Source organism: Triturus cristatus, chromosome 11 (assembly GCF_964204655.1).
Source record: "Triturus cristatus chromosome 11, aTriCri1.1, whole genome shotgun sequence".
NCBI classification, from domain to species: domain Eukaryota; kingdom Metazoa; phylum Chordata; class Amphibia; order Caudata; family Salamandridae; genus Triturus; species Triturus cristatus.
Window position 1 is genome coordinate 988,266,789 of NC_140594.1, and position 25,511 is coordinate 988,292,299.

Below are 25,511 nucleotides of genomic sequence, written 5' to 3' on the forward strand. Positions count from 1 at the left end.
GACGCAGTGTTTGTTGTTTAAAACCCAATAAATATTTGCTGATGATTTGCTGGGTGCTCCGAGCCTGTGAACCGGAGGATGAGCGTTTGAGCTTTCCTCTACTTGAATTTGTCCTGGATAATCGAATGATCATTCCTGAAACGTCTTCATTATCAGGAACAAGACACCAGAGTACTTTAGGACTTTTTATAAATAATTTTTATCAGACGGAAATTGTAATCTTTAGATACAATTCACAAGGGCATACAGAGCAGTTTATTGTCCTGGAGAAGACCCCATTGTGATGTTTATGAAACACACATGATAAGAGGGGTCTAAAGGTCGAAACTCAACAACTAGGGTCTCTCTGGTTGCTTGTAATAGCAGAATTAATATGATTTCAATTTTGATGTTTTTGTCTTTTTGTTGATATTTGTGGAGTTATTGATGTGTATTGTCACAATCTGTCACCATTTCATCACTAATGTGAATATATTTTTGTGTGTTTTGTTGTGTATGTTAAATATTGTTTGTCAATATTTTTTTTTACGCTTTAAATTTTCCAAATGCTGAAAGATTTGATTAATCAAAATTGTTGTTGTATCTGTTGTGTGCTTCTTATACATATGTTGTGAATTCCCATCAGGATAGGAGACATAAACAAAAAAGTTTTTTTTATGTGGCAGAACCACTGCTCCTATACTGTGTGAGGATATTTCCATATCACAATATTTTAGAGTCAATAATTTAATATGGGGTTATGTTTTCTTTTCGATATTCTGTCTGAATACCTTCATGGAGGAGGAACCTCCATGACACCACCGGCAGAGATGAAACTCGTAATTTGATTGGAAGGACCGCGGCAGTCCCGCCAAACATATTCCAGCCTCCTGACCACCGCACCACCGCCAGGGAATGGTGGTTCCCTGGCGGCTGCAGCAGGGCTGTGGCGGTCCCACCTCCCGACTCATAATATCGTGGTCAAGAGACCGCCACCACCGCGCCCCTTCGCGAGTCTGGCAGTCCGTCGTCAGACAGACCCGTAATTGAGGCCAAGGTGTTTAGACACATTTTAAAATGAATGTTAGATCCAGATAGTAGTAAGCTGCATCAATAAGGGAAAATGCTATATGTGTGCTTCTTTTTATGTATTGCCAGCAGACAGGAGTTGCTGATGTGTTTTTAAATATATTTGTTTTACCAAAAACTATTTAAACAAAACCATGATACAAAGGGATACATTTGTGCAGTAAGGTATAACCAAATTGAAGAGATTTCCTGACAATAAGGAGTGTTGTTACCCTTTGTAAAGTAATTGTTGCATGCAATCTGAGAGGAGGTAAACATTGCTATACTGTGCTAATGTAGTCAAATTCACACATTTCTTTCTGCAGTGCATAGGTCAAATTGCAGTTTATTACCGAAGTAGTGTGAACTCACCATTAAGAAAGCTTTATTACCTCACAGATATAACATTACAATGATTGCCACAGTTTAGGGTTGCCTAGTGGCGTTAGTAGTTGAAGAGGGGTGGCAGTGCTACATTACCACCTCAGACAGTAGTAAATGGTTGCTTGTCACAGGAACTGACAAGGCATGTGCTTCTTTTGGTGGAAATGTAGCAACATTTTTGTCATGCCTAAAGTAAACAGCAGAATATAGCACAGTTGCATACACAAAGTAACTTAATAACACAATTAAAACATATTGGCACATCACAACAAAACAGCCCAAACGCAAGGCAATGCTACAACTGCAGTTAAACAAAACCACAATGCAATACTGCAGCACAAATACACACCATCACAAAAAAACACAGAACACATCATCGCCGTAACAAAATGCCACACAAAAAATATGCACACACGTTCTTGTTACACATTACCACTCAGCAATTGCCCATATAGGGCGTGCTACCGGGGCGGTGACGTGGGGTGGGGGAGGGGCAGGGTGGGGGGTTGCAAAATGCGGCATACGGCCGATTTCAGGTAAGTTACGAAAAAATTTAAAAAAACAAATTTTGTTGCGCGCGCTGCATCGCATTAGCGATGTAGCGTGCGCGACGAAATTATTATTTTTTTTTTGTCCATAACTTTTTTTCGGCCGTATGCTGCGTTTTGCAACCCCCGACCCAGCCCCTACCCCGCCCCACGTCACCGCCCCGGTAGCACGCCCTATACGGGCCATGGCTGGTACCCCTTCCTAAATCATGTTGTCATAAAACAGTGGTAAAAAGTGTTTGGAGCAGCCACTGTTTTAACTTACAACCAAGGCTGTGAAAAAGCGCCAGTCAAAAATGTTTTGTGACCCTGCCAATGGGGTAAATTAAGTGGATTGATTGAACCAGGCAAGTTTGCAGAATCATTTGAAAAGCTTGATTGGTGTTAGAAAGACATTTGAACCATCATGATCAAATGCTAATATTGCACAGGCTGATTGATACAAATGCTGGTGAAAAATTGTACTAACTCAGGTGAAAACGTCTGAAATGTTTGCAGTCTATCTAATTCAACACATGGGACTGTATTACATTGAATGCCCTGAGGGCGCAACGGGCATGTGAGCCCCTAATCACTTTGGTACCACAGAAGTAGTTGCAGACGTATACTCAGCCTTTTCTGTAAAGCAGATCGCACTGACGCTGCATGAATTTTGCTTGGGCAATCTCAAACAGGAATTCCTTCATTTGATGGGGTTTGGCCCCACACAAATGAGGGAACATTTTGCCTCGGCATCCACGCCATATTATAAACATGAATGCCTATGCAAAGTTGCTGTCAGAGGAGTGCACTGACTGTGTGTCACAAAGCAATGGTGCACAGATAGTGTGTCTACTGTGTACCACCCTTGAAAGAGTGGAAAGCGTGAAAGAAGGAAACCCTAGACATTTGCTGGCAGGTGGGTAGTCACTCTCTGTGCCCCCTTTGAAATGCAGGCTACAGTGCCACTTGTAAAGTGAAAGATGGACCACCTGCAGCTCCACAGCTTCTTCACCTCTCACTAGTGCGCAGCCCATAGGCCAGTTGCCCTTGGGGCAGAGCATTCACTGTAACTTAGCATGCTGGCAAGGTCTATTTTGTGCATCCACTTAAAGGTGCCCCAGGCGCAGACCAGGGCAGGGCGAGCTGTACATGATGAGACCCACGGTATTTTAAGCAGAAGAATCAACAAACTCTTAAAAGTTACAACATAAAAATGCCATTCATTGTTTTTATTGAAAACCACAGCTGTGACAAACATTTCAAAGTAGTGCGTGCAGAAATTGTGATATTGAATGCATCACGTAGCAGTGCCTTGTTAAGATGTGCCCATGCTTTGTTAACAGAATTTTGTTTCACAACGTGCAAGACGGAATTGAAAAACAGCGTCTCACCAAAAGCAGTTTTACACGTGAAGTCCACAGCTACACCAGATATAATACTTGGAAAACGGTAAGTAAGCCTGGCAACAGCAAACAGCTTAATAAGAACTTCTAATGTCATATTGTATCCTCTTTTATCATACTAAATTATATTCTAATTTTAATGTGCTGTTTAACAATAGTTTGTGTTTTTTAAAGATTGCCACATGGACTAAACGAATTGCAGAAAAGAATTCAAAACTGGTGTCCCGCATCAAAATCGGAGACACTGCTGAAGGGCGCCCCATGTATCTCCTCAAGGTAGAAACTTCACAATATAATTCACTTTTGGGTAGAACCTTTATTAAACTATGGCATCTCTCAGTTTACATAATTTCCTGTTCAGCTAGCCCTACATAAGAGTTTTACTTGTAACACATTTTGTATCTTATGTTGTTCAAAAGATCAATGGTTTGCAATGGGGTCATTTGTTGCAATTCATTTATTTTGTGATAAGGACTTAGAGCCTGATTTAGAGTTTGAAAGACTGGTTACCCCATCATAAATGTGGTACTCATGCCATCCATCTTATTACGAGTGCTGTAAGATGTAGGACACTTGTAGTATGCCAATTTCTCTGAAAAAAACTGTGAAGTGGGAGAGAAAGGTTTCACCTTCACCGACATCCTCTTTCAGTCATATTTTGTACTTTTAGGGAGTTTTGGAGTGTAACTGTCATAGAGATTGTTTCTGCTAGTATTTCCATAAAATCTCCCTTACACACCTGCCCTACAGCAGGAGACTGCCTGAGACACCCAAGTTCTGTGGGAATTTAATAGGGGTGTGCAGTATTACCGGACCATCATCTGTTTATTCCCAGGCTTGTTCGTTATGATACTTGGTGGTCATAGTACAGAAAGGAAAACATGTCATTCCTGAAAACGTTTCCTTTCTGCACGATTACCATCATATTTCTTAAAAGGGGTCTAATAGATATTAAGAAAGAAAGTAAACAAAATCAGATATTCCTATACTTTTTGGTTAAGAGAAATTCTGCATATGAGAACTCAGGTACTGTGTGAATGAAGACAAGATCTTGATTTGAGGAGTAAAGAGAAGGGAAAGCCCTCATCTTGCAAGGGGTCATATGTAGATTCTTATTTACCTTTAATGTATTCGTACAGAATTTCCATCCGGTAAAAAAGTCACATGAGTACATTTGATGAAGTTGAAGGATATTAATCCAGAGAATCTGCCTGAAATTCTCTGAGAATCCTGTAAAACTAAAATTCTACCCCGAAGAAAGAAAACCAGATATGAGAATGGATATGCATCTCTTCAACCACAACATTGTCAAGGGGGCCTGTTATACAAAACTATGGGATATCTAGCTCTGGAGATAAACACTTATTTCTGCTGTACCTTTAGTTTCTTATGTAGTGTTACACAATGTGTGTGCACTGAGTTTTATAGTTTCAATACAGATGTGTTTCTAAACAGGGCCATACCACTCCCCCGTCATCTCACCTCAGTAAACACAAATTACAAATGCTGTCTTAATGTTTGACAATGATGACAGGGCCTCTTGTAGAGCAGCACCGCAGACAGTGAACCTTTGGCCCACCAAGAGTACTTTTCAGCTGTGTAATAGTCTTGCACGCACTGTAATCGCCCACTTTATGAGCATGTGAGATCAATGTAATACTAAACTTTAGGCAAGGGCAGCTGGTTAAAAGGGTGGCCTCTTTTTGAGCCCACCAAGAGTTAAACTTGTTTGAGGTGGCAATCACCATCAGTTTTCAGTGGCATGTATTCTCAATTTAATTCAAATCAATGCATCTTTATTCGGTTCTCAGAAAAACCATAAAATAAATACATTGTATTTACAACAATAGCAACTTAACAGCAATATCCATAGCCTCCTAAAAGTTTAAAAGGTGCATGATGCACCAATCAAATACCCAACAAGAGGCCCTTTAACCCAGCAACCATGTCTTCTCTATTGAGGATTACAAATGGTGATTTAATAAGTACAGTTATCATTACTTTTACTGCTAATGTTGAAGTAACTCCTGCTATTAATGTTAACACTGGCATTAATTTAATCAAACTGCTTGTCACCATTGAGCAGTAGTCATTTTATAATAGGCAGTACCACATAGCAGTCGGTAAAGTACAAATATAATCTTCGGTATCTATACTGCTTTCACCTTTTTTACAGCCACAAGTTGTTTTACCTTGTGAGACATATTACAAAGCAACATCCATTTCCGATTATTGAGTGCATTTATTGTAGAACACAATCAGAAAATGTGCAGTCACCCACTTACTGCATGTGTATCCTGATTGCACACATTTGTGCAGTAAAGGTGCATGTGTGATGCAGTGATATTCCATCAGTGATGTGATAAAGCTGCATCACAGCACAGAGCATCTTAAGCTTTAGTACAACCACCATAAATCCTGCATAAAGGCCTGTAAATCTTGTGGTATATCTGTTACTGCAAACTCCTTAATGTTTACACAAAATGCAAACGTATGAGGTAATAGTCTGCAGTAACAACATTGCCACTACAGTATATAAAGTAGTGGCTCCTCCATTATGGCAGAGGAGCATCGCCCTGCCTGCTGCAATAGTAGCAGGCACAAACATTAATAAAAAGTTAATAGATAAAAGTTTATTAATGTGTCCCAGGCTCGCGCTGGTACTGCGTGAGGGCAGGGGGCGGGGCTGATTAGTGCAATTGCACTATTAATGCAGCCCCCTGCCAGTGCGCATGTCACATTGGCAGGCCGCTTACAGGCGACTAATATGACAGCCTCAAAATGAGCACTTGGTGAGCCTGCTCCATCCAAAGCAGTTTCAAGATTGGTTGGTTTTGGGTTGTACAAGGAAAAAAGTCACTCCCATTCCCCCGAGTCAGTGCCAAGGAGGAGAGCGCCAGGACGCCAGGATGGAGACCACATTCAGACCCTGGGGCCAGCATATCTGGTGAGTGTTTTGGGCATCGGGCCCCACCATTTTGTAATATTGCTGGCCGTGGCTCCAAACTCCACAAGAATTTCATGCCAAAAACTGAAATTGAGCTTATGCTGTGTTTGGGATAATTTCTTACTGAGTTGTGTGTAGGAAATTAAGCTTCAAAATCTGGAAAGAGGGATGAGAGACTACAGCATGATTTCTACTTTATGATACATTCAAACTAAATTACTGAAAATATTATTGATGGAAATATAATTCCTTGTACTTAAAATCATTGTATCCCTATCTATACCACTTACCTCAAATCTCAATTTTTAGACAATATAAAGAAAATAATGAAAATTTATTTGATTGCTCGTGTGCATTTAACTGATAATATTGTATAGTAATTTAGCAAACTCAAACATATTCAAATGTTTACTGGGCTCGGCTTAAATTATGTTATCATATTTCATGGCAAAAAGGTTGGAAAACAAAGTTCTGTGAAGAAAGCCATCTTTATGGACTGCGGAATCCACGCCCGAGAATGGGTCTCTCCTGCATTCTGCCAGTGGTTTGTAAAGGAGGTCAGTACACAGATTAGCGCAAATAAGCCACATATGATGACTTTTGTTTCATCTACATGTGTTATCTCTTTTGTGTGTAATGTTGATTTGAATGAAGTAACACACTATTTATAGACTTTGCATTTCCACATACTATCAAGTTTAATTTGACATATTTTAGTAAAGAAGAGCTGAGCATTCTTTATCATACAACATAAAGAACCTAGCCGAATTAATACCATTCACAATCATCAGCAAGATTTTTGATTTTGTGGCCTTTTCCATGGAATATCACTCTGTCCATGAAGTTATTGTAATCGAAAATGTGAACGAATAAGTCTTTCGCATGAATGGATAAGATCATTGTTTCCCCGGTACTACCTTCGAGTATGAGTTAGAGTGAAAGACATCTTCCAGTCCTTGAGAAAACCTCATTGATTGGCATCCAAACTCATTGATAAAGCTATTTGGGACTGTAATTGTTCATCAAGGATGCGGTTGTGTGAAAGAAAATTAAGAAATATACTCATTGAAATTTACTGTGCTATATTGAGATTCTTTTTTGTCTTTTTAGGTAAGAGTGCAAATGTGCTAGTTACATCAGAGAGACTTGTTAGATGTTAGCCTTCTAAATAGCCTAGGGTTTAGCTCTCAAAAACATTTAAAGGATTGTTTCCAAACGTTTTACAGAAAAAAACACATCATGAGACATATACAGACTCCTGAATTTCCATTCTTTCGTAAGAATGTCTGTAGTCTTTATAAATGTATTTGTATCACAATTGCAACACCTCCAGAACCTTCTGGATCCACAGTAACGTTGATACTCATGCTGTCGGAGGAAGGAAGGAAGAGGCTCTGGGTGTTGTACGATGTGGCATTATATGATGAGTGTTATCTATCATTGCAGCTCTTACTGGATATCTCAAAAGTCTTCCATACATTGCATTCAGGGCCTTTTTCCTCTCAGCTGAACAGGATACTATGGGATATGTTAGACTCATTTATCTAAACCTCCACTGCTCATACTAGCAGACACTAGCAAAATTCACTTTTCTATGACTTTTTTCAACATTTATTTGCTCTAACTTAGAGAGATTCATTACAACTTCAGATGAGTATTTCACTCCTTACAAAACACACCCTTGTATGCCTCTGAGTAACCAATCATAGGTAGCTCAGTAGTATAGTGGATATAGGATTAATGTGGAATTTAATAGCATTGAGGGTGATTATGTCTATTAATTCCAAAACAAACCTGAGCAGGTGAGCCTTGATGCTGGGATTCGGCCACGAGTCTTCTAGATTTTAGTATGAGACTTGGCAGCCACTCGCAGCCACACCACACTGACAGGCAGCATAATGCTGCGAGCCTCGGACTCCTTCTCCTCGGAGGACCAAGGCCCCCAATGCAGAGGGTTGCGTGCTGCCCCTTTCAAGCCAATGGTAGCGGGTTGCACTCAGTCTCCCACCCTCATCAGCAGAGGCCCGAGGAGAGCTCCCAACACGGTGACTGTGTCTTGCTTCTTCCACTTCGGAGCTGCATCAGAGGCATCAGGCTGCTTCCAACCCTACATCAGTGCAGAATCAGCTGAATGAGCGTTAAAGAGGAGAAGTGGTGGGGGACGGACCTCTGTGGATTCTGAGGTCCCTTGGGGACTCCATACCCCACACCACAACGCACCAGGAGGGGCAGCTGCAGATGCTAACTCCTTAAGGGGCAGAGCCTCCTTCCATGTCTAGCAGTAGAGGGTTCATAGCTTCCAAGTGCGGGACACAATAGAGGAGAAGTGATGGAGAGACTGCCCTCATGTTGATGCTGAGGACACTTCCATGATTGAGATAGGAAAAGGCAGGGCAGGGCTTGATCCTTAACGTCAGCCCTGTGGACCCTTTTGTCTCAAATTCAGATATTTCTACATATCTGTGATTGTTTTTATTGATTGATAACCTGCGTTAGGTAAGGCTTTGTTACTAATGGGTACAAGGAAGGCAAAGATAGCCCCCACGGGGTACCAAAAATGGCAAAAAAAACTGGAGGGTGTCAATGGAGCAAACAATTGTGTGGTAGATGATATTGACGTCCTAATAGAGGAAGTTGAATCTCTCCTTGGTGGGGAATCCCCGTCTAAATACCCCAAACCTAGCAGGCGTGTGTCAGATATTTTTTTTTTTAAAACAAGCTCCTGCCTGGTAAAAAACTATCAGCGCCAGCCAACAACCTAATTGTTGGGATGGTATTGACAAGGGTGATGTAAAGATTGCTGGTTATGGTATGGAGACAGGTCTCTCTGCTGTCAGGTTACAAAGCTTGTCCAATGAGAATATGGCACAAGGGAATCCATCCAGAGCTCCACAGATTCATCAAATTGTGTGTTCAAATCATTTTAGTATGTGAGCCCCCTCAAGTAGATCAACAAAGAGGCTGAAATGAAGAATGAAGATCCAACAGGGACCAGAAAAATGACTGGAACAAAACAGAATGATGTTGCATGTGGTTGCCTATCTTAGGTCGGCCCCCTTAAAGACTCGGTTTAGAGACTTGCATATGAGGTATCTAGAATGCGATTAATAGAGAAGTTAGTTGACAAAATGTATATTATGCACTTATTCCAAAAACGTAAAGAAGCCACTGGCTCACAGAAGCATGGTGGGGATACTAGAGCATCCAGACCTTATGGAAAGTCACTGCAACAGCAGCTTATGGTTAGGGAGGCCACGACGAAGGGAGCTGGGCCAAGTCAAGATTATACTGCCCCTAACCCTAGGCTTTATTACTCTCATGGCAAGGTAGTAGGGAGGCAGCTGAGGGTTCCTCTAGATCCCCGCATGAGATACCTACTCACTTGCACTGAACCAGGTTTTGTAAACAAAGAGCATCCCCAGTCATGCTGTGTGCAAAATGGTAGATCAAGACCTGATTTCAAGGAAAATCATTTAGCCCATAGTGTATATACAAGTTCCAGGCCAGAAATGAATTATCATGGTCACTTGCCCACAACAGGTGGAAAAGGGTGTAGAATGCATATTAATACTGTACGAAAAATTGTGTCATTTCAACAGGAGGATAGTGAGACTCTAATTAACAATGTAACCCACTGGATTAGGCAGAGAAAGAATTGCCAGTCTATAAACAAATCTCACCGACTGTCAGCTAAGTGTGATACTCATTCATTCAACAAATCTTTATTCGATTGTTACATCATGAAAGATACACTACAATAAGAGGAATAAAAGGTATATATAAGACAAAGACAGAAAGCCTCAAAACGGGACCAGCCCTCGAGGTCATGCTAAAACCAATATGACAAAACATAGTGATCTTTCAATTTTAATAAGAAGTAAAAAAAAATAAGATTAAAAATAGCGGGGCATAGGTAGACTTAGATTTCTAAAGCTTAAGGAACTGAAGGATTGTTCCTATTCACCTGGACCCTACGTATAGCCCAGGACCAACTGAGGAATTTAGCCAGAGCAACGACTATGTCCTCTCGGGTGTTGGGTCTCAAAAGACGCATAGCTATTTTGTGTGATCTAGTGCCTAGGTTGGAACAAATCGGCTTTAGCCATATTTGCCTAGGGAGAGCAAAAGCTGGGCACACAAACAAAACGTGGGCGGTAGACTCTTCCTGTGTTTTGCAGATGGGACAGTATCTATCGGCTCCACCCTTCCACTTGTAGCTAAAGGAATTGAGCGGGAGAGACCCCACTCTAAACTGATGATATAGTTTACGGTCCCCTACTCTAGAGATGAAATTCCAGTAGGGTTCAAAGCTACTTAGGAACTTATGGTCCAAGAAGAGGCCAGTTAGTGAGCTACTATTTGTCTCAGACCATAGTTTCCGAGACCTGGATTCCCAATATAGAGTTTTATACTCTAGCTTACTGGGGAATTGATTGCCCCTAGGATCCACCCACAAATGGCCCAGCCCCATATCAGTCAGGCCTTTTTTAATATGTTGAAGCCAGGCTATTCTCCTTTGCGTGTCAAGATCCTTAATATACCAAATTGCGTTGGCATAAGATAGAAGTTCAGGGGTGGTCCACAGTCTTCTCCAGTAAGAGAGAGGTCTGAACCCAGCGTCAGCGTCAAACGCCCTACACCCCAGATCTAACAATAAGGGCTGGATAGGGGTGGACTGTGGGAGGGAGGTCAATGAACGCAGGAACTTATTTTGGGCTTTAACTAGGGGCGATAGATTATCAAAACCTCAGATCTCTGCCCCATATATGGTTGATGCTCTGACTTTCCCTTTGTATAAGGCAATAGCAGGTCCCACTGATTTTGTGTAGGAAGCTCCAAATTCTTTCAAAATAGCTCCAGCTAGCTGGTTATGTTTAAGAGCAAATAAATCAATTTGTGGCTTTCAGGACAGCTTTCTACTCATTGTGATGCCCAAATATGTAAATGTGTCAGTCTGTTCTAAAAGAATGCCATTCAATGACACTTTCCTCTTAACTATTTTATGTTTGTGCATCACCATGTACTTAGTCTTTTCAACATTGATTACCAGGTCGTGGTCATTACAAAACACCATAAATCGATCCAGGGCCCGCTGCAGACCAGATTGAGTTTTTGATAAAATAAGCGTGTCGTCTGCAAACATGAGAAGTGGGAACCTTGGAGCCATCTAATGAAGGGGTGTTGGTTGAATAGTTTGTATAATAGGAGATAACCCTATTTATGTAAAGGGAAAACAAGGTTGGAGCTAAAACGCATCCCTGCCTAACGCCCCTATTTACAGGGAATTTATCAGTTATCTCACCCTGTTGACCCCATCGAACTTGTGCAAAGTTCGAGGTATGGAGTTTGACTATGAAAAGTAAGAGAGGCAACGGCATACCGACTTCCTTAAGGGAATCCCACAATTTATTGCGGGGAACTAAGTCAAAAGCAGATTTTAAATCGACAAAAGCTGCATACAAAGTCCCCCCCGATAAAATGACCGTACGCCAATAAATCATTGTAAATCTGAATACCTGGTCAATAGTGCCTACGTGTGACCTAAAGCCAGCTTGATAGACAGATAACACCCGAGACTCATCTATCCATTCGTGAACCCTAGCTAATATAGTCCTAGCCACTATTTTTTGAAGTGAATCAGTTAGACTAATGGGTCTGTAATTGCAAGGGCAAGAACGATCTCCTTTTTTAAAAATCGGAACAATTTCTGCACCTAGCCAGGAGACAGGCAAAGGTGCACCCCGAGCTAAAGCATTTAGCAAGATAAGAATGTACCTAGCCCAATTATTTCTGTCAGATTTAAAAAGGTCCAAAGGGTTGCAATCCGGGCCAGGTGCCCTACATACTGGTGCCGAATCTATGGCAGCCTTAATTTCCGCCAGGCCAAAAGTTAAGACCATCGAAGTTACTAGGGGGCATATGTATCAACATCACCATTTGCGATTCTCAAATAGCGATTTTTAAAGAATCGCTATTTGAGAATTGCAAAACGGGATGTATTTAAAAAATTGCAAACTTTTTGCGATTTCTTAAAATTCCTTAATTGCGATTAGCAAATTGCGAAATCGCAATTAAGGAATACCTGCCCATTCATTTCTATGGGCCAGGAGACCCATAGGAATGAATGGGAAGTAATTCTCAAATAGCGATTCACAATTTGCTAATCGCTATTTGAGAATAATTTCAAAGGTGCAAGGGTGTCATGATGACACCCTGATGCACCCCTGAAATGAGCATGTGTGTGCATATGGCGCACACACATGCCCTAAGGGCATGTATGAGCGTCACGTGGCACTTTGCAAAATTCAAATAAGTGCATTTTGAAAGGAAATCGCAAATTACCACCAACTGGAAGTTGGTGGTAATTTGCGATTTCTTACGGATAATTCGCACAACTTGGGTGCTTTTTACATATCATTTAAGAAATCGCGATTTGCGATTTCTTAAATGCTTACGCAAAATTAAGAAATCGCTAAATTAGCAATTCCTTAATTTTGCGATGGGATTTGGCTCATACATCCCGATTACCGATTTTTTAATCGCAAACGCTATTATTTTGCGAATCGCAGCGTTTGCGATTAAAAAATCGTTTGATACATATGCCTCTAGATCACTATGGCCAAGCGCGGAGCTTCGAGGGCAACTAAACTGGAAACTGGGCTTGGTAATGGGAAACCCATTTATCAGGGGGAACATTATTGTGGGGGGTGGGGACATTCACCCCACTACCCCATTTTATTAGGTGCCAAAATTGTGTCCAGTTCTTCTCATAGGAGGCTTTCGTTAACTCCTCCCATCTATCCTCGTCAAAACGTTTTTTTGCCTTTTGAAGGACCCTTTTATACGTGACCCTTGCAGATTTCATTGTCTGGATGTCTTTAGACTTTATTGCCAAAGAAAGCAGCTTAAAAGCTGCTGAGCACTCTTCATCGTACCATTTGGCAGCCTTCCGTACAATAGGTTTGCTTTCCTTTTTTTTAACAGTTAATACGGACTTCACCTTGCCAAAAAGAGCCTCATGTTCGCTCATTAAGCATAGAGGGGGTTCATCTAAAAAGTTGAAGGCTGAAAGTGTTGACAATGTTTCTTCGATAAGTTTACAAAGTTGACTTTGGATACTATCGTTTCCCGATATGAAAACCCACTTCAAGCGACGAGAATCATTTGATACTACAAAATCTCCCATCAACGTTTCCCGCTGAGGATTATTACTCGCTAGTATCTTTAAAGCCAACCTCATTGATAGGGGATCATGGTCACTTTCGGGTCTATTAATTACCGTCATGTCCAATACAATAGACCATAAGTCCAGGCTAACAAGGATATAATCTATCCTGCTGCCACTCCTCCCATTTGAAAAGGTGTTGCTACCATTATGATCTGATGGGGTTCTCCCGTTTACAGCTCTCAGACCTCGCCCCAGGGAAAATCCTTTAAGTTGAAGGGCTGCCTCGGTCCACTTTTTAATGGGGGCTAGGGACAAAGATGGAACACCCCTAATGGAATCCTCTTCTGCACTCAAACTACCATCTTCGTGGCCCAAGGGCTCAAAGGTGCAGTTAAAATCAGCCATTCTCACCAAAGATTTAAGGCAGTTTGAATCATCAAGAAGGGAATCCAGATGCTGGATAGTAGGGGACTGTCTGCCCCCCACTTGCCCTCGCGAGTAAATGTTAATTAAGGTTAACACCGCCATACCATCCCTCGAGATTTTAAGGGCTAGGATCAAGATCTTGAGCTATTGTTGGAGCTAATAAGGGGAGAGGCAAATGGTTAGGACTTTTTCCACACGCCTCTGTAGGGTCCCTTCGTGGCAGATTACTTAATAACGGTCAATCACAATCTTCTAGGTCAGATAATGGAGCAAACCTATTGTGAACAGGGGACTCAAAAAGTCTGAGGTCACGCCTCGAGATTGCTCTCAAAGGCCCGGGTTCCTTGGTGGGGATCCGTAGATGGAATAGGTGTGAACCCTGCTCGTAGAAAAACCCCAATGGTAAAACCACTATTGAGTCAGCTTTAGACCTTAAGGGCTCACCCAGAATATCAAGTATCACTCTGGGGGACTGAGTATTGTCAAAATTAATTGTCACACAGTCACCTTTCAATTCCTTATTTCGAGGACTGACCCATGAACTACGTCTAGCCATAATCATGTGATTAAGACTGTCCTCATTCCAATAACCTACTCCCTTAAGTTTAGCGCTAAGCCAGTGTCTAGTTTTATTCAAGAGTTGCCCTGTAGATTCAGGGCGTCTACTCTGGATTTGAGGCACGTCACTCAGAATAACCACTAAGGGTGCAGCTTCCGGCGGTAGGTGGAGGGAATCACTGTTCAGCCTAGATCCTTGCGTAACCTTTTAGTCTTTCATGTCGGTATGAAATAGAGATCTTACCCTATGTGGGTGTTTACTGAGTATATCACTACTACTAACATGAGGGAGGCCGTTGAGCTTACTACCTGAAATCGATATGCGCTCCAAAGGGGAGCACAAGGGTGTTTGAGCAAATTCTCCTGACGTATTACCCGGATCACCCGAGTTCCCAAGCTGTGGCGGTAGCCTGCTAGCTTGAGATGGAGACTTAACAGCACTCTTCCCCATTGTGTTAGAGTCCCCAACGGATTGTCTAGGGGGGTCCACTGAAGGCTGGAATGGAGAAGTAGTACCAAGCCTAATATCACTAGGATTGGAAGGGGGCTGTGATAGGGCATGTTGGCCTTTATTGGCAGAAAGATCCTTGTTTACAGAATTGCCTATCATAAGGAGCTTAGATAAGTTTTCCTCAATTTTATTCAATCTGTAGGTAATGGGAGTTATTAAAGTGGACATAAGGTTCTCTAATCTGCGCCACATATCTTCACCACCTTGAAGGCTGAAATCAGCATTATCTTGGGAGTTCGGGAGAGTTAATGGGTTGGAGGAGAAGGCTAGTCCATTACCCTGATTAGAGTTCCCCCCCTTGGCTTGAATGTTGAGTCTCGGCACTTTGGCGGCAGAAGATCTTTGCGACTCACCACCCCTTTTCCTTTTAGTGGTAGAATTGGATGTAACAGCAGTGGGTTTAGGCCTATTTACCACAGCAGCTCTAGTGGAGACTCTTTTCTTTTTGCTTCGAGCAGCTACTTGCACGGGAGAAGGGACAGTGATGGAATTGGCGAGTTCGCCGCTAATACTAAGAAGTTGGGAGCCCGATGACTCAGTGGCCCTCGTCTGCAAGACCAAAGAAGAGGGTTGAGTAGGTGAACGGACTACGGCCAATGGACCCAGGGAGGATCTTTTGTTCATCAGGGGCTCTAAGGAAAGCCGTCTCTCCATGTCCAATCTCTTTTTCCAGCACTGAAGCTGCTCTTGTTATAAATTGATCCAGGGTGCCCATCACTCCTCCCCCAATAACAGTCTTTTTGTTTTCCCTCCTACTCATTATTAAAAGAGCCACGACTAGGCTACAGTAACACAAGACAAACAAGGTACAAAGAAGTAGCTTCCCACAAAGAAGGGAAGGGAAGGGCGCCACCCGAACTATATAAAGACGTTAAGTGGGTAGCCCAATCCAACTTCCTTCGACCTCTAACGGCCCTCAGGCGGTATCGCCTTTTAACCTGCGTGACCCGTACCACAAGACCAGCAAGAGTAGCGAGGTCCAAAGGCAGTCAATTGGCACGAGTAGGGGAATGTCACAAGGAAACAACCTAAAAGTCTCGTAGAGCTTGGTGAGCGAAGTGGCTCCAGGAACAAGCAGAGTCATACAAGCGAGTCACGCGTCCACACTCACAGCAAAACTTACAGTTATGTACTCCTGCTGCAGATGTTAGTGGGGTTGCCCAGCCCGGCCTCCTCCGGCCCCTGACGGGCAAGGACGGGCCCGCCCTTGGCCCGGGCTTCGCCCGGGCGCTGCCCGCGCGCGTCCCGCGCTGCGTTGATACTGCGGGCCTTAAGAGAGACCCAGGCGCTGCCTGGTGACGTCAGCGGCAGGCGCCCGGGGCTTAGGATGCTGGGAGGTGTAGTTGTCCTGTGGCCGTTCCCCTCACGGCAGCGGTGATGGTTTTACTGAGCTGGAGTGAGGTGAGGTCCCCCAGAGAAAGCCGTTTCCCTCACGGCAGGCTTCTGTAACAAAATGTGGCACCGGGTCAGAAATGCGCGTGAAACTATAATGAAGAATTTGAATACATCACCCTAGACCTAGGCACTCATTCCTTAGGGGTGGGCCTAGAGACTTTGGACCAACGTACTATTCCCCAAATAGGTTGAAGATCCAGTTTAAATTAAATGTGCCTGAGGTGAATCTAGCTGAGATCCCAGGTGGATGTGGGGATGGGTCTAATCTAGTGGTGAAAGGACTGAATGATACCCAACAACACAAAACTCCTTGGTTGGAGGTGCAGGCATGAGGGGAAAATGGATTGTCATCCCATGTTGGGGACTTTGGATTGGATACAATGGGTCATCTGGCTAGTAGTCTCGGAAATGCTAACCTCCCTGTGGATCTCACGCTGAGAGGCAATCTCCTGAATTGAGTGAATTAGCTCCAGTGTCTAACAAAGCCCTTAAAGTTTTCTCCTGGAACCTTGCTGGACTTAAATCCAAAATTAATAGTGACAAATGGGGGAACTTTACAAAAGGCTTTTATATATGTATTTTTCAGGAAACATGGTCTATGGATCCAATCTATCGGGTGCGATTTGTGAACTTTAGTGTTGAGGCATCACCTACCACAGTGGAGCAGGCTGTGGGGGGGCCTGATGATTTGGATTAAGACCTATTTGAACTGCTCCATTAAAATCAAAAGATCTTCTGGCCTTGAAACTTAGTTCTGATAAGAAAAATGGTCTATCTTACTGGTAAATATATATAATAGAATTTCTGCCCAAACTGAAGACTCATGCACTATTATGGGTTTGAATGAGTTCCTGGGAAATACTGGGGGTAATGGCTGTATTTTTATAGCTGGGGACATGACTGTCACCTATGAACCTTTGCAATTGTTATCAAACCTAACATAGGAAGAGGATGAGGAAAGGTGGATTCCCCGCTTGACCCAGGTTAGATTTGCAAAAAACGCCAAAGTGAAACTGCAATTAACATCTCTGTCCTTGCAATATGGTTTAAGAGCATGTAATGGCTGTACCATATCCGATACCTTGGCTATATTTATAAAAGAATAACTTGCCAAACGAGGATTGATTACTTTCTGATGGACCCTTCATATTGGCAACTTCTAATTGATATGCAAGCCATAGAACCATCTGACAGTGAGCTCAATGCATTAGCCCTAGAACGAGAAACATCAATTGAAGATAATAATCCTAATCCGATTATACTTAGTAATAACAGAAGGAAGGTTAAGTGGTTAAAGATTGAAGGTAACTCAACAGTTCCATCACAAATTTGCAATGTGGTCCTACTTAAAAAAATATGCAAATGTTGAACACCACATAATTAGAATATTTAACAATTTATGCGGTAAAATTGTTTTTTTCTAGGAGATAAAGGGCAAGGCCATTAGTTGCAATAAAACTGAACGCCTTTATGCAGAAAAAGTAAAAGATTGTGAACAGTTTTGTCATATGGTAGCCAAGGGTTCCAAGAGTAGGATTGTGGAAGAAACATTTCATATTCAACCACACCTCTGGGTTAATCTCTATACACAAATTTGTCAAATACCCATTTAGTTGAAAATGATAAAGAATGTCTAGAGAGCTTTGGGATGTCTTGACTTGTTGATTAAGATCTTTTTAGCTTAGATGAATCTAAGACGACCCTTTCCACCCTGCAGAGGGATAAGGTCCTTGGCTTGGATAAAATTCCTGATGACTTTCACCTCTCTGAACAAGAAAAATTGTGTTTTATTCTTAACCAAAGTTTAATGCAATTGCTAGAAATGGGGGTCTCTAGTTGGCAATGGCTTGCACCTTTGTCCAAATGGGGACCCTTCCTTCTAGTCAGGATAAGGGGGATACACTACTGAAATAACCTCTCCTCACCCCCTTGGTAGCTTGGCACGAGCAGTCAGGCTTATCTCAGAGGCAGTGTGTGAAACATTTGCAATTAACCAGCAGTAATATAGTGAAAACACTACAAAAGGACACCCTACCAGATTAAAAAAAATAACCAAAATGTATCTGTGCAAACAAGACAAAAATGATTTTTTTTAAAACCAACATACAGTAATTCAAAATATGCACTTTGCTAGAATGACTTTAAAATGCAGTTCCTTGTAGTCGGTATGTCTGTCCAGGGCAACCGCGCTGCTGATGAAAACAGAATCCAACAGTTCTGGTGGACCACGTTGGTGCGGGCCTGCGTTAGTGTTAGCAGACTTGTAAACAGTACCTAAGGTTGCAGTCAATCACATTCATGCGGGCTGGTCGCAGCAACCATCGGGGTTGTGATGTGAAACGCAGTGGTGTGACGTGCGGTACCCTCAGCTTGTGATGCCCTCAGGTCACGGTGCAGGCAGTGGCTCAGTGACGGTCCTCTAGCGACATCGGTGAGACCAGGGCTACGGTGCAATGTGAGGCGGTGCCCGTTACGGTGCTGACAGGTCATGGTGCAACGGTTGATGGGAGCTAGCGTTGGTTGGCCTAGACTGCCATGTCAGACGGGCGGTACATTGTGTGACTTACGAGTGGTGCCCCCAAGCCACGGTGCAGTCACGGGTGTTGAGGTCAGCGTGGAGCAACGTCGTCGGTGAGAACAGGGTGGCAGCGTGAAGCAAGGCGGTGCAGAGTGCGGTGCCCATAGGTCACGGTGCAAGCAGCATCAGTCTTTGTCATCGCTGAGACCAGGGTTGCGGTACAAAGTGTGGCTGTTTTCCCCCTCTGTGGCCACTGAAAACCCACTGTTCTGGAGGCGGTACCCAGAGGTAAGTGAAGTCTTTGCTGTCCCTGAGACTTCGTGAACAGGAGGCAAGCTCTATTTCAAGCCCTTGGAGATACTCAGCAAAAAGTGAGGAAAGTTCAGTCCAGTCCTTTCCCTGCCCAAGGCAGAAGTAGCACCTCCAGGCCAACCCAACAAAGCAACAACACAGCAAAGGGGCAGTACTCATCCTGGCAGTTCTTCCAGCTCATCATCTTGGCAGGTTCCTTGACCCAAATGAGTTCTAAAGTTCTGGGGTCTGGACCCCGATATTATACTCAGTTTCTCTTTGTTCTCTTGAGCAGAGAGTGTCTGTGCTCAGTCCAAACCATTGTGATCCTCTCTGGCCCTACTTCATGGCAGGAGGACGGTGGACACAGAATTGTCCAAGGCAGACCAGGCCCATTCAGGTGTGAGTAAATCTCCTCCCACTACTCTAAATGCAGCCCAAGTCTATTCAGCCCAGCCCTGACTCATCCAGGAAAGGCACAACACACCTCGACCATCCCCAGTGGCTGTCTGAAAAGAATGCATATTCACAGCTCCTATCACTCAAAAGCCAGACAGTGAATCCACAAGCCAGCAGAGGCAAACTGGATGGCTTAGCAAGTAAATATTTACTTTCTAAAAGTGGTATTTTCAAACACAGAACATAAAAATCATCTTCAATAAAAGATGCATTTCTACATTCCGAGGTTCAGACATTCTAAACTCCATTCCCCTATCCTGTCCCAGTGGGCAGTTATATTTATAAGATATTACAAGTAACCTCCCATTCTGTCCTATGGGACAGATAGCCTTTTAATAGTGAAAATTGAAGTGCACTGTATTTCACTATCAGGACATGCCAATCAATCAATCAACCAATTAATTGCATCTATAAAGCGTGCTACTCACCCATACGCTGGGGGGGGGGGGGGTCAGTGCTCGAAGAGCCAGGTCTTGAGCTGCCTTCTGAAGGGGAGGTGGTCTTGTATGGCGCGAAGGTAGCTGGGAAGAGAGTTCCAGGTCTTCGCTGCTAGGTAAGAGAAAGACCTGCCTCCGGCGGTGGCTTTGCGAATGCGAGGTACGGCTGCCAGGGCTTGTCCGCTCGAGCGTAGGGTGCGAGGAGGAGTGTAGAAGGAGACGCGGTGGTTGATGAGTTTTGGTCCGAGGTTGTGCAGGGCTTTGTGTGCGTGGGTGAGGAGTCTGAAGGTGATCCTCTTGTTGACTGGGAGCCAGTGGAGTTTCTTCAGGTGTCCGGAGATGTGGTGGTGGCGGGGTATGTTCAGGATGAGTCGTGCGGCCGCGTTCTGGATTCGTTGAAGTTTCCTCTGCAGCTTGGTGGTGATGCCGGCGTACAGAGTGTTCCCATAGTCCAAGCGACTGGTGACGAGGGCGTGGGTGACGGTCTTCCTGGTATCGGTGGGGATCCAGCGGAAGATCTTGCGGAGCATGCGGAGAGTGTTGAAGCATGCCGAGGTCACCGCGTTGACCTGTCTGGTCATGGAGAGGGATGAGTCCAGGATGAAGCCGAGGTTGCGTGCGTGGTCGGTGGGTTGGGGAGTGCTGCCTAGGGCGGGGGGCCACCAGGAGTCGTCCCAGGCGGTGGGTGTTGGGCCGAGGATGAGGACCTCCGTCTTCTCTGTGTTCAGTTTAAGCCGGCTGTCTGTCATCCAGTTCGCTACTTCCTTCATGCCTTCGTGTAGTCTGGTTCTTGCTGAGGTGGGGTTGTTGGTGAGGGATAGGATGAGCTGGGTGTCGTCTGCGTAGGATATGAGGTTGAGTCCGTGTTTACGTGCGATGTTCGCCAGGGGGGTCATGTAGATGTTGAAGAGGGTGGGGCTGAGGGAGGATCCTTGGGGGACGCCGCAGATGATCTCCGTAGCTGTGGATATGAAGGGGGGGAGGCGGACTCTCTGGGTTCTTCCGGAGAGGAAGGAGATGATCCATTCCAGGGCCTTGCCTCTGATGCCGGCGTTGTTGAGGCGACGTATCAGGGTACGGTGGCAGACCGTGTCGAATGCTGCAGAGAGGTCCAGGAGTATGAGGGCCACGGTTTCTCCTTTGTCGGTCAGGGATCTGATGTCGTCCGTGGCTGCGATGAGGGCGGTCTCGGTGCTGTGGTTAGCTCTGAAGCCGAACTGTGAGGGGTCGAGTGAGTCGTTGGTTTCCAGGGCGGTGGTGAGTTGAGCGTTGACGATTTTCTCAATCACTTTGGTGGGGAATGGTAGGAGCCAGATGGGCCGGAAGTTTTTGAGTGCGGTGGGGTCTGCTGTTGGTTTCTTTAGGAGGGCGTTCAGTTCGGCGTGTTTCCAGTTCTCCGGGAAGGTGGCGGTGGTAAAAGATGTGTTGATGACGTCTCGGAGGTGGGGTGCGATGATGTTGTCGGCTTTGTTGAAGATGTGGTGCGGGCAGGGGTCGGATGGTGATCCTGAGTGGATGGAGTTCATGACGCGGGTGGTTTCCTCGGTGGTGGTTGGGTTCCAGGTGTGGATGGTGGTGTTGTCGGTGGCGGGTTCCAGTGGAGGGCTCGTGTTGGTTGTGGTGAAGCTGTTGTAGATGTCGGTGATCTTGTGGTGGAAGAAGGCTGCGAGGAAGTCGCAGAGGTCCTGTGAGGGAGGGATGGAGTTGTTTTCGGCATCGGGGTTGGAGAGCTCCTTGACGATGCCAAATAGTTCCTTGCTGTTGTGGGCGTTGTTGTCTAGTCTGTTCTGGAAGGCTGATTTTCGTGCGGCGCGGAGGAGTTGGTGGTGTTTGCGGGTGGCGTTCTTGAGGGCAGACATGTTCTCGTCGGTTTGGTTGAGGCGCCAGGCCTTCTCGAGGGTGCGGCATTCTTTTTTGGAGTCCTTGAGGTCGGGGGTGAAGCAGGAGTTTTTCTTGTGGTTGTTTTTGTTTGCTTGGGTCTTCAGGGGGGCCAGGAGGTTGGCGCAGTCTGAGATCCAGCTCGTGAGGTTGTTGGCGGCTTCGTTGGGGTCTGTAGTGCTGGTGGGTGGGTTCTGAGAGAGGGTTGATGCGAGTTGTTCTGTGGTGATTCGGTTCCACTGTCTTCTTGGTGGTTTTTGGGCGTGGTGGTGTACGTTGGTTTTCTTGAAGCTGAAGTGGACACAGCTGTGGTCTGTCCAGGAGAGTTCGGTGGTGTGGCTGAACGAGATGTGTTTGCTGGAGGAGAAGATGGGGTCGAGCGTGTGTCCGGCGTAGTGGGTGGGGGTGTTGACTAGTTGTTTCAGTCCCAGGTTGGCGAGGTTGTCCAATAAGGCGGTGGTGTTGTTGTCGGTGCGGTTCTCCAGGTGGAAGTTGAGGTCCCCTAGGAGGATGTAGTCGGTGGACGGGAGTGCGTGTGGGCTGATGAAGTCTGCGATGTCTTCGCTGAACTTTGTGCGTGGTCCTGGTGGTCTGTATATGAGGGTGCCTCTGAGGGTGGTCTTGGGGTCGCTGTGGATTGAGAAGTGGAGGTGCTCGGCATCGGGGAGTGAGTCGTCGGTGTAGGTAGCGATGCGGATGGAGCTCTTGTGGGCGATGGCGATGCCTCCTCCGGTGTGGTTGGTGCGGTCTTTCCTGATGATTTTGTAGCCGTCGGGGATGGCTATGGCGATGTCGGGTGCCGAGGAGGGGTTCATCCAGGTCTCGGTGAGGAAGGCGATGTCCGGGTTTGTAGAGTCGATGAGGTTCCACAGTTCGATGGCGTGCCTGTGGGCGGATCGGGTGTTGACCAGGATGCAGTCGAGGTTGTTTCCGGGCGAGTCGTTCCTGTTGGGTGCGATGTGAGTTCGTAGGCAGGTGAAATGGCAGTTGCGGCAGGTGAAGGGTCCGTGGGTCCGCTTTGGGGTGGTGTGGCAGCAGCCCGGCGTGTGGCCGGGGTTGAGAGCGGTGAGGACGGCGGAGTCGTAGGTCAGGCGGGGGCGGCGGGGGAGGTCGCGGGAGCCAGGGGTTGTGGCACTGGGCGCGGTCCAGGCGCGGACGGGCGCAGACGGGCTTGCCACACACACCTGGACATGTCCAACCTTACACATACACTGCACCTTGCCCATATGGGTACTTTGGGCCTACCTTTGGGGTGACATATGCAATAAACTGGAAGGTTAGGGTTTGGCAAGTGGGTACACTTGCCAGGTTGACATGGCAGTAAAAACTACACGTAGACACTGCAGTGGCAGCCTGAGAACCCTTTGAAAGGCTGTTCCTGTGGGTGGCAGAATCACTTCTGCATGCCCACTAGCAGTGTTTGATTGCACTCTCAGTTCACTTTACTATGGGCTTACCAGTAAATCAAAATATGCCAATCATGGAAACTCCAATCCATAATACAATTTACAATAGGAGCACTTGCACTTCAACACTAGACAGCAATGAGAAAGTGCACAGAGACACTAAACCAGCATAAACAGAGTCAAAACCACAGGGAAAAAAGACAGGGAAAACTCACCAAAAAATGGCAGGTCTAACAGCAGTTTTATTGGGTGCAGAGGTACCCGAATCAGGGTCAGGTGCTGAGGTGGTGCCAGTTCTTAAAAAAGGTAATAAGGGGATCCATCAAATTATAGGCCAGTATCCTCATTGATATGTCACAGAAGCTGTTATCCAGGCACTTGTTAGAAAGATTGAAAGTCTTTATTTTAGAGGGGAATAAATTGTCACCTCTGCAAGCGGGGTTCAGAGCAAATACAAGTACCATAGATCACATTATTTAATTTCTTGGAATTCTTTCGAAGTATGTGACAATTAAGAAAAAACATATTTATGTAGTTTTTCTTGACTTACGTGCAGCTTTTGTCCTCCACCCTTGAGAAAAATTGTGGATCGCTTTAAAATGCATGGGAGTACCTGACTACTTGCGGTATACTACAATAAGACTTCACACCAATAATAATGCCCAAATAAGATGGGGGTGAGAAAGGAGAACTAACTGAACCTATCGGGGTAGACAGGGGAGTTTGCAAAGAATGTGTATTTGCACCTACCCTGTTCACCCTATACATCAATTGCTTGATAGAGAAATTGAATGATTATATTGGTCAGCAACCTATGATTTCTGGACAAAGGATATTGTCATTATTATTTGCAGACGATACATGTCTCCACCACACCTATGGGATTACAGAACCTTCTGAACCGATTCTCACTCTCTTGTAGGGAATTTGCATTGGAAATAAATGTTACAAAAACTAAATTTATGATTTTCAACCCAAATAGGTCCCTTAAGGGTAAGATCAGGTTGGGGGATACATATCTGGAGCAGGTTAAAACAATTTGATTATTTAGAGGTTAAGCTTGCTAATACTCTTTCATGGTCCTCACAAAAAATTAAGAGCCAGGGAACACTATAGCAGATGGGGTGCGCAATTGCTATAAGGCTAATATGATATAGGTGGCATTGAAATTACTGAGAACAATTTTATGAGATCTGTTCTTGCTCTACCTCACAACGTGCCCTTAACCCCTATTCGTTTTGAACTTTGTTTCATGTGGCTGCATTTAAGCCTTTGTCTTTTTGGGTTAGATTATGGATTAACTAGTCTTCTCTTCTATTACGGGAATCAGTTGCCGATATTCTTGCCTTAGATCTAAAAGGGAAAATACCCTGGTTTAACCATGTCAAGCAATTGTTATTTAGGTTGGGGATGCCCGAATGATGGAATAACCCATACGCTATGCCAAAGAAGTCCTTAAATAGTCTGAAGAAGAAGTACTAGGACAATAGTAATGTTCATTGCCTAAACCGCTCCCGGATCGGTGAGCTAACAAGTAGATTTCTGGACTTCATAAACAGAATCACTAGTGAGGACTTTCTTAATTGTATAGAACATCCAGAGGCAAGATCTCTGTATCTGAAGTTCCAATACCGTATCCTCCCACTGAACGATACCTGGAGCAGATGGGCAGGAAGTATTTACTCCCCAAATAGTCCCTTCTGTCCAGGTAAATCTGAATCCTTGGATCATTTCTAATTTTTTTGTACTAAATATACAACCATATATATATATATATATATATATATATATATATATATATATATATATATATATATATATATATATATATATATATATATATATATATATATATATATATATATTACCTCTTGGCGGTCGCCAGTAGGTAGTTAAAGTTAGGACCAACTTTCCATAGGAAAAGCGTTTTTGTTTTTCCAATAACTTTGGCGCTGGGTGACGAATCTTTGCGAAATGTTCAAAACTAGTGGGGCGCTCCGGTCAGCTCCTATCCTGAAAGTTTCGGGGTGATTCGTCAAGCGGGGCCGAGAAAAAGGGGGGGTCCCAAAATGCTCTTTCCCCATGTTATTTCCCATAGGAAACTTTAGACACGGCTACAGCCCGGACTGCTGAACGAAATTACACCAAATTTG

At 44.4% G+C, this 25,511-nt stretch overlaps 1 protein-coding gene across 1 annotated transcript in view; it reads left to right on the top strand.

The window, feature by feature from the left end:
* Positions 1-25,511, top strand: part of LOC146785787 (mast cell carboxypeptidase A-like) — a 330,342-nt gene that overhangs the window by 77,515 nt on the left and 227,316 nt on the right. The window contains exons 4-6 of the mRNA XM_085635046.1: positions 3,305-3,410; positions 3,539-3,640; positions 6,767-6,868. Of these exons, the coding sequence (XP_085491172.1) occupies positions 3,305-3,410; positions 3,539-3,640; positions 6,767-6,868 (310 nt within the window). The remainder of the gene's footprint in view (positions 1-3,304; positions 3,411-3,538; positions 3,641-6,766; positions 6,869-25,511) is intronic.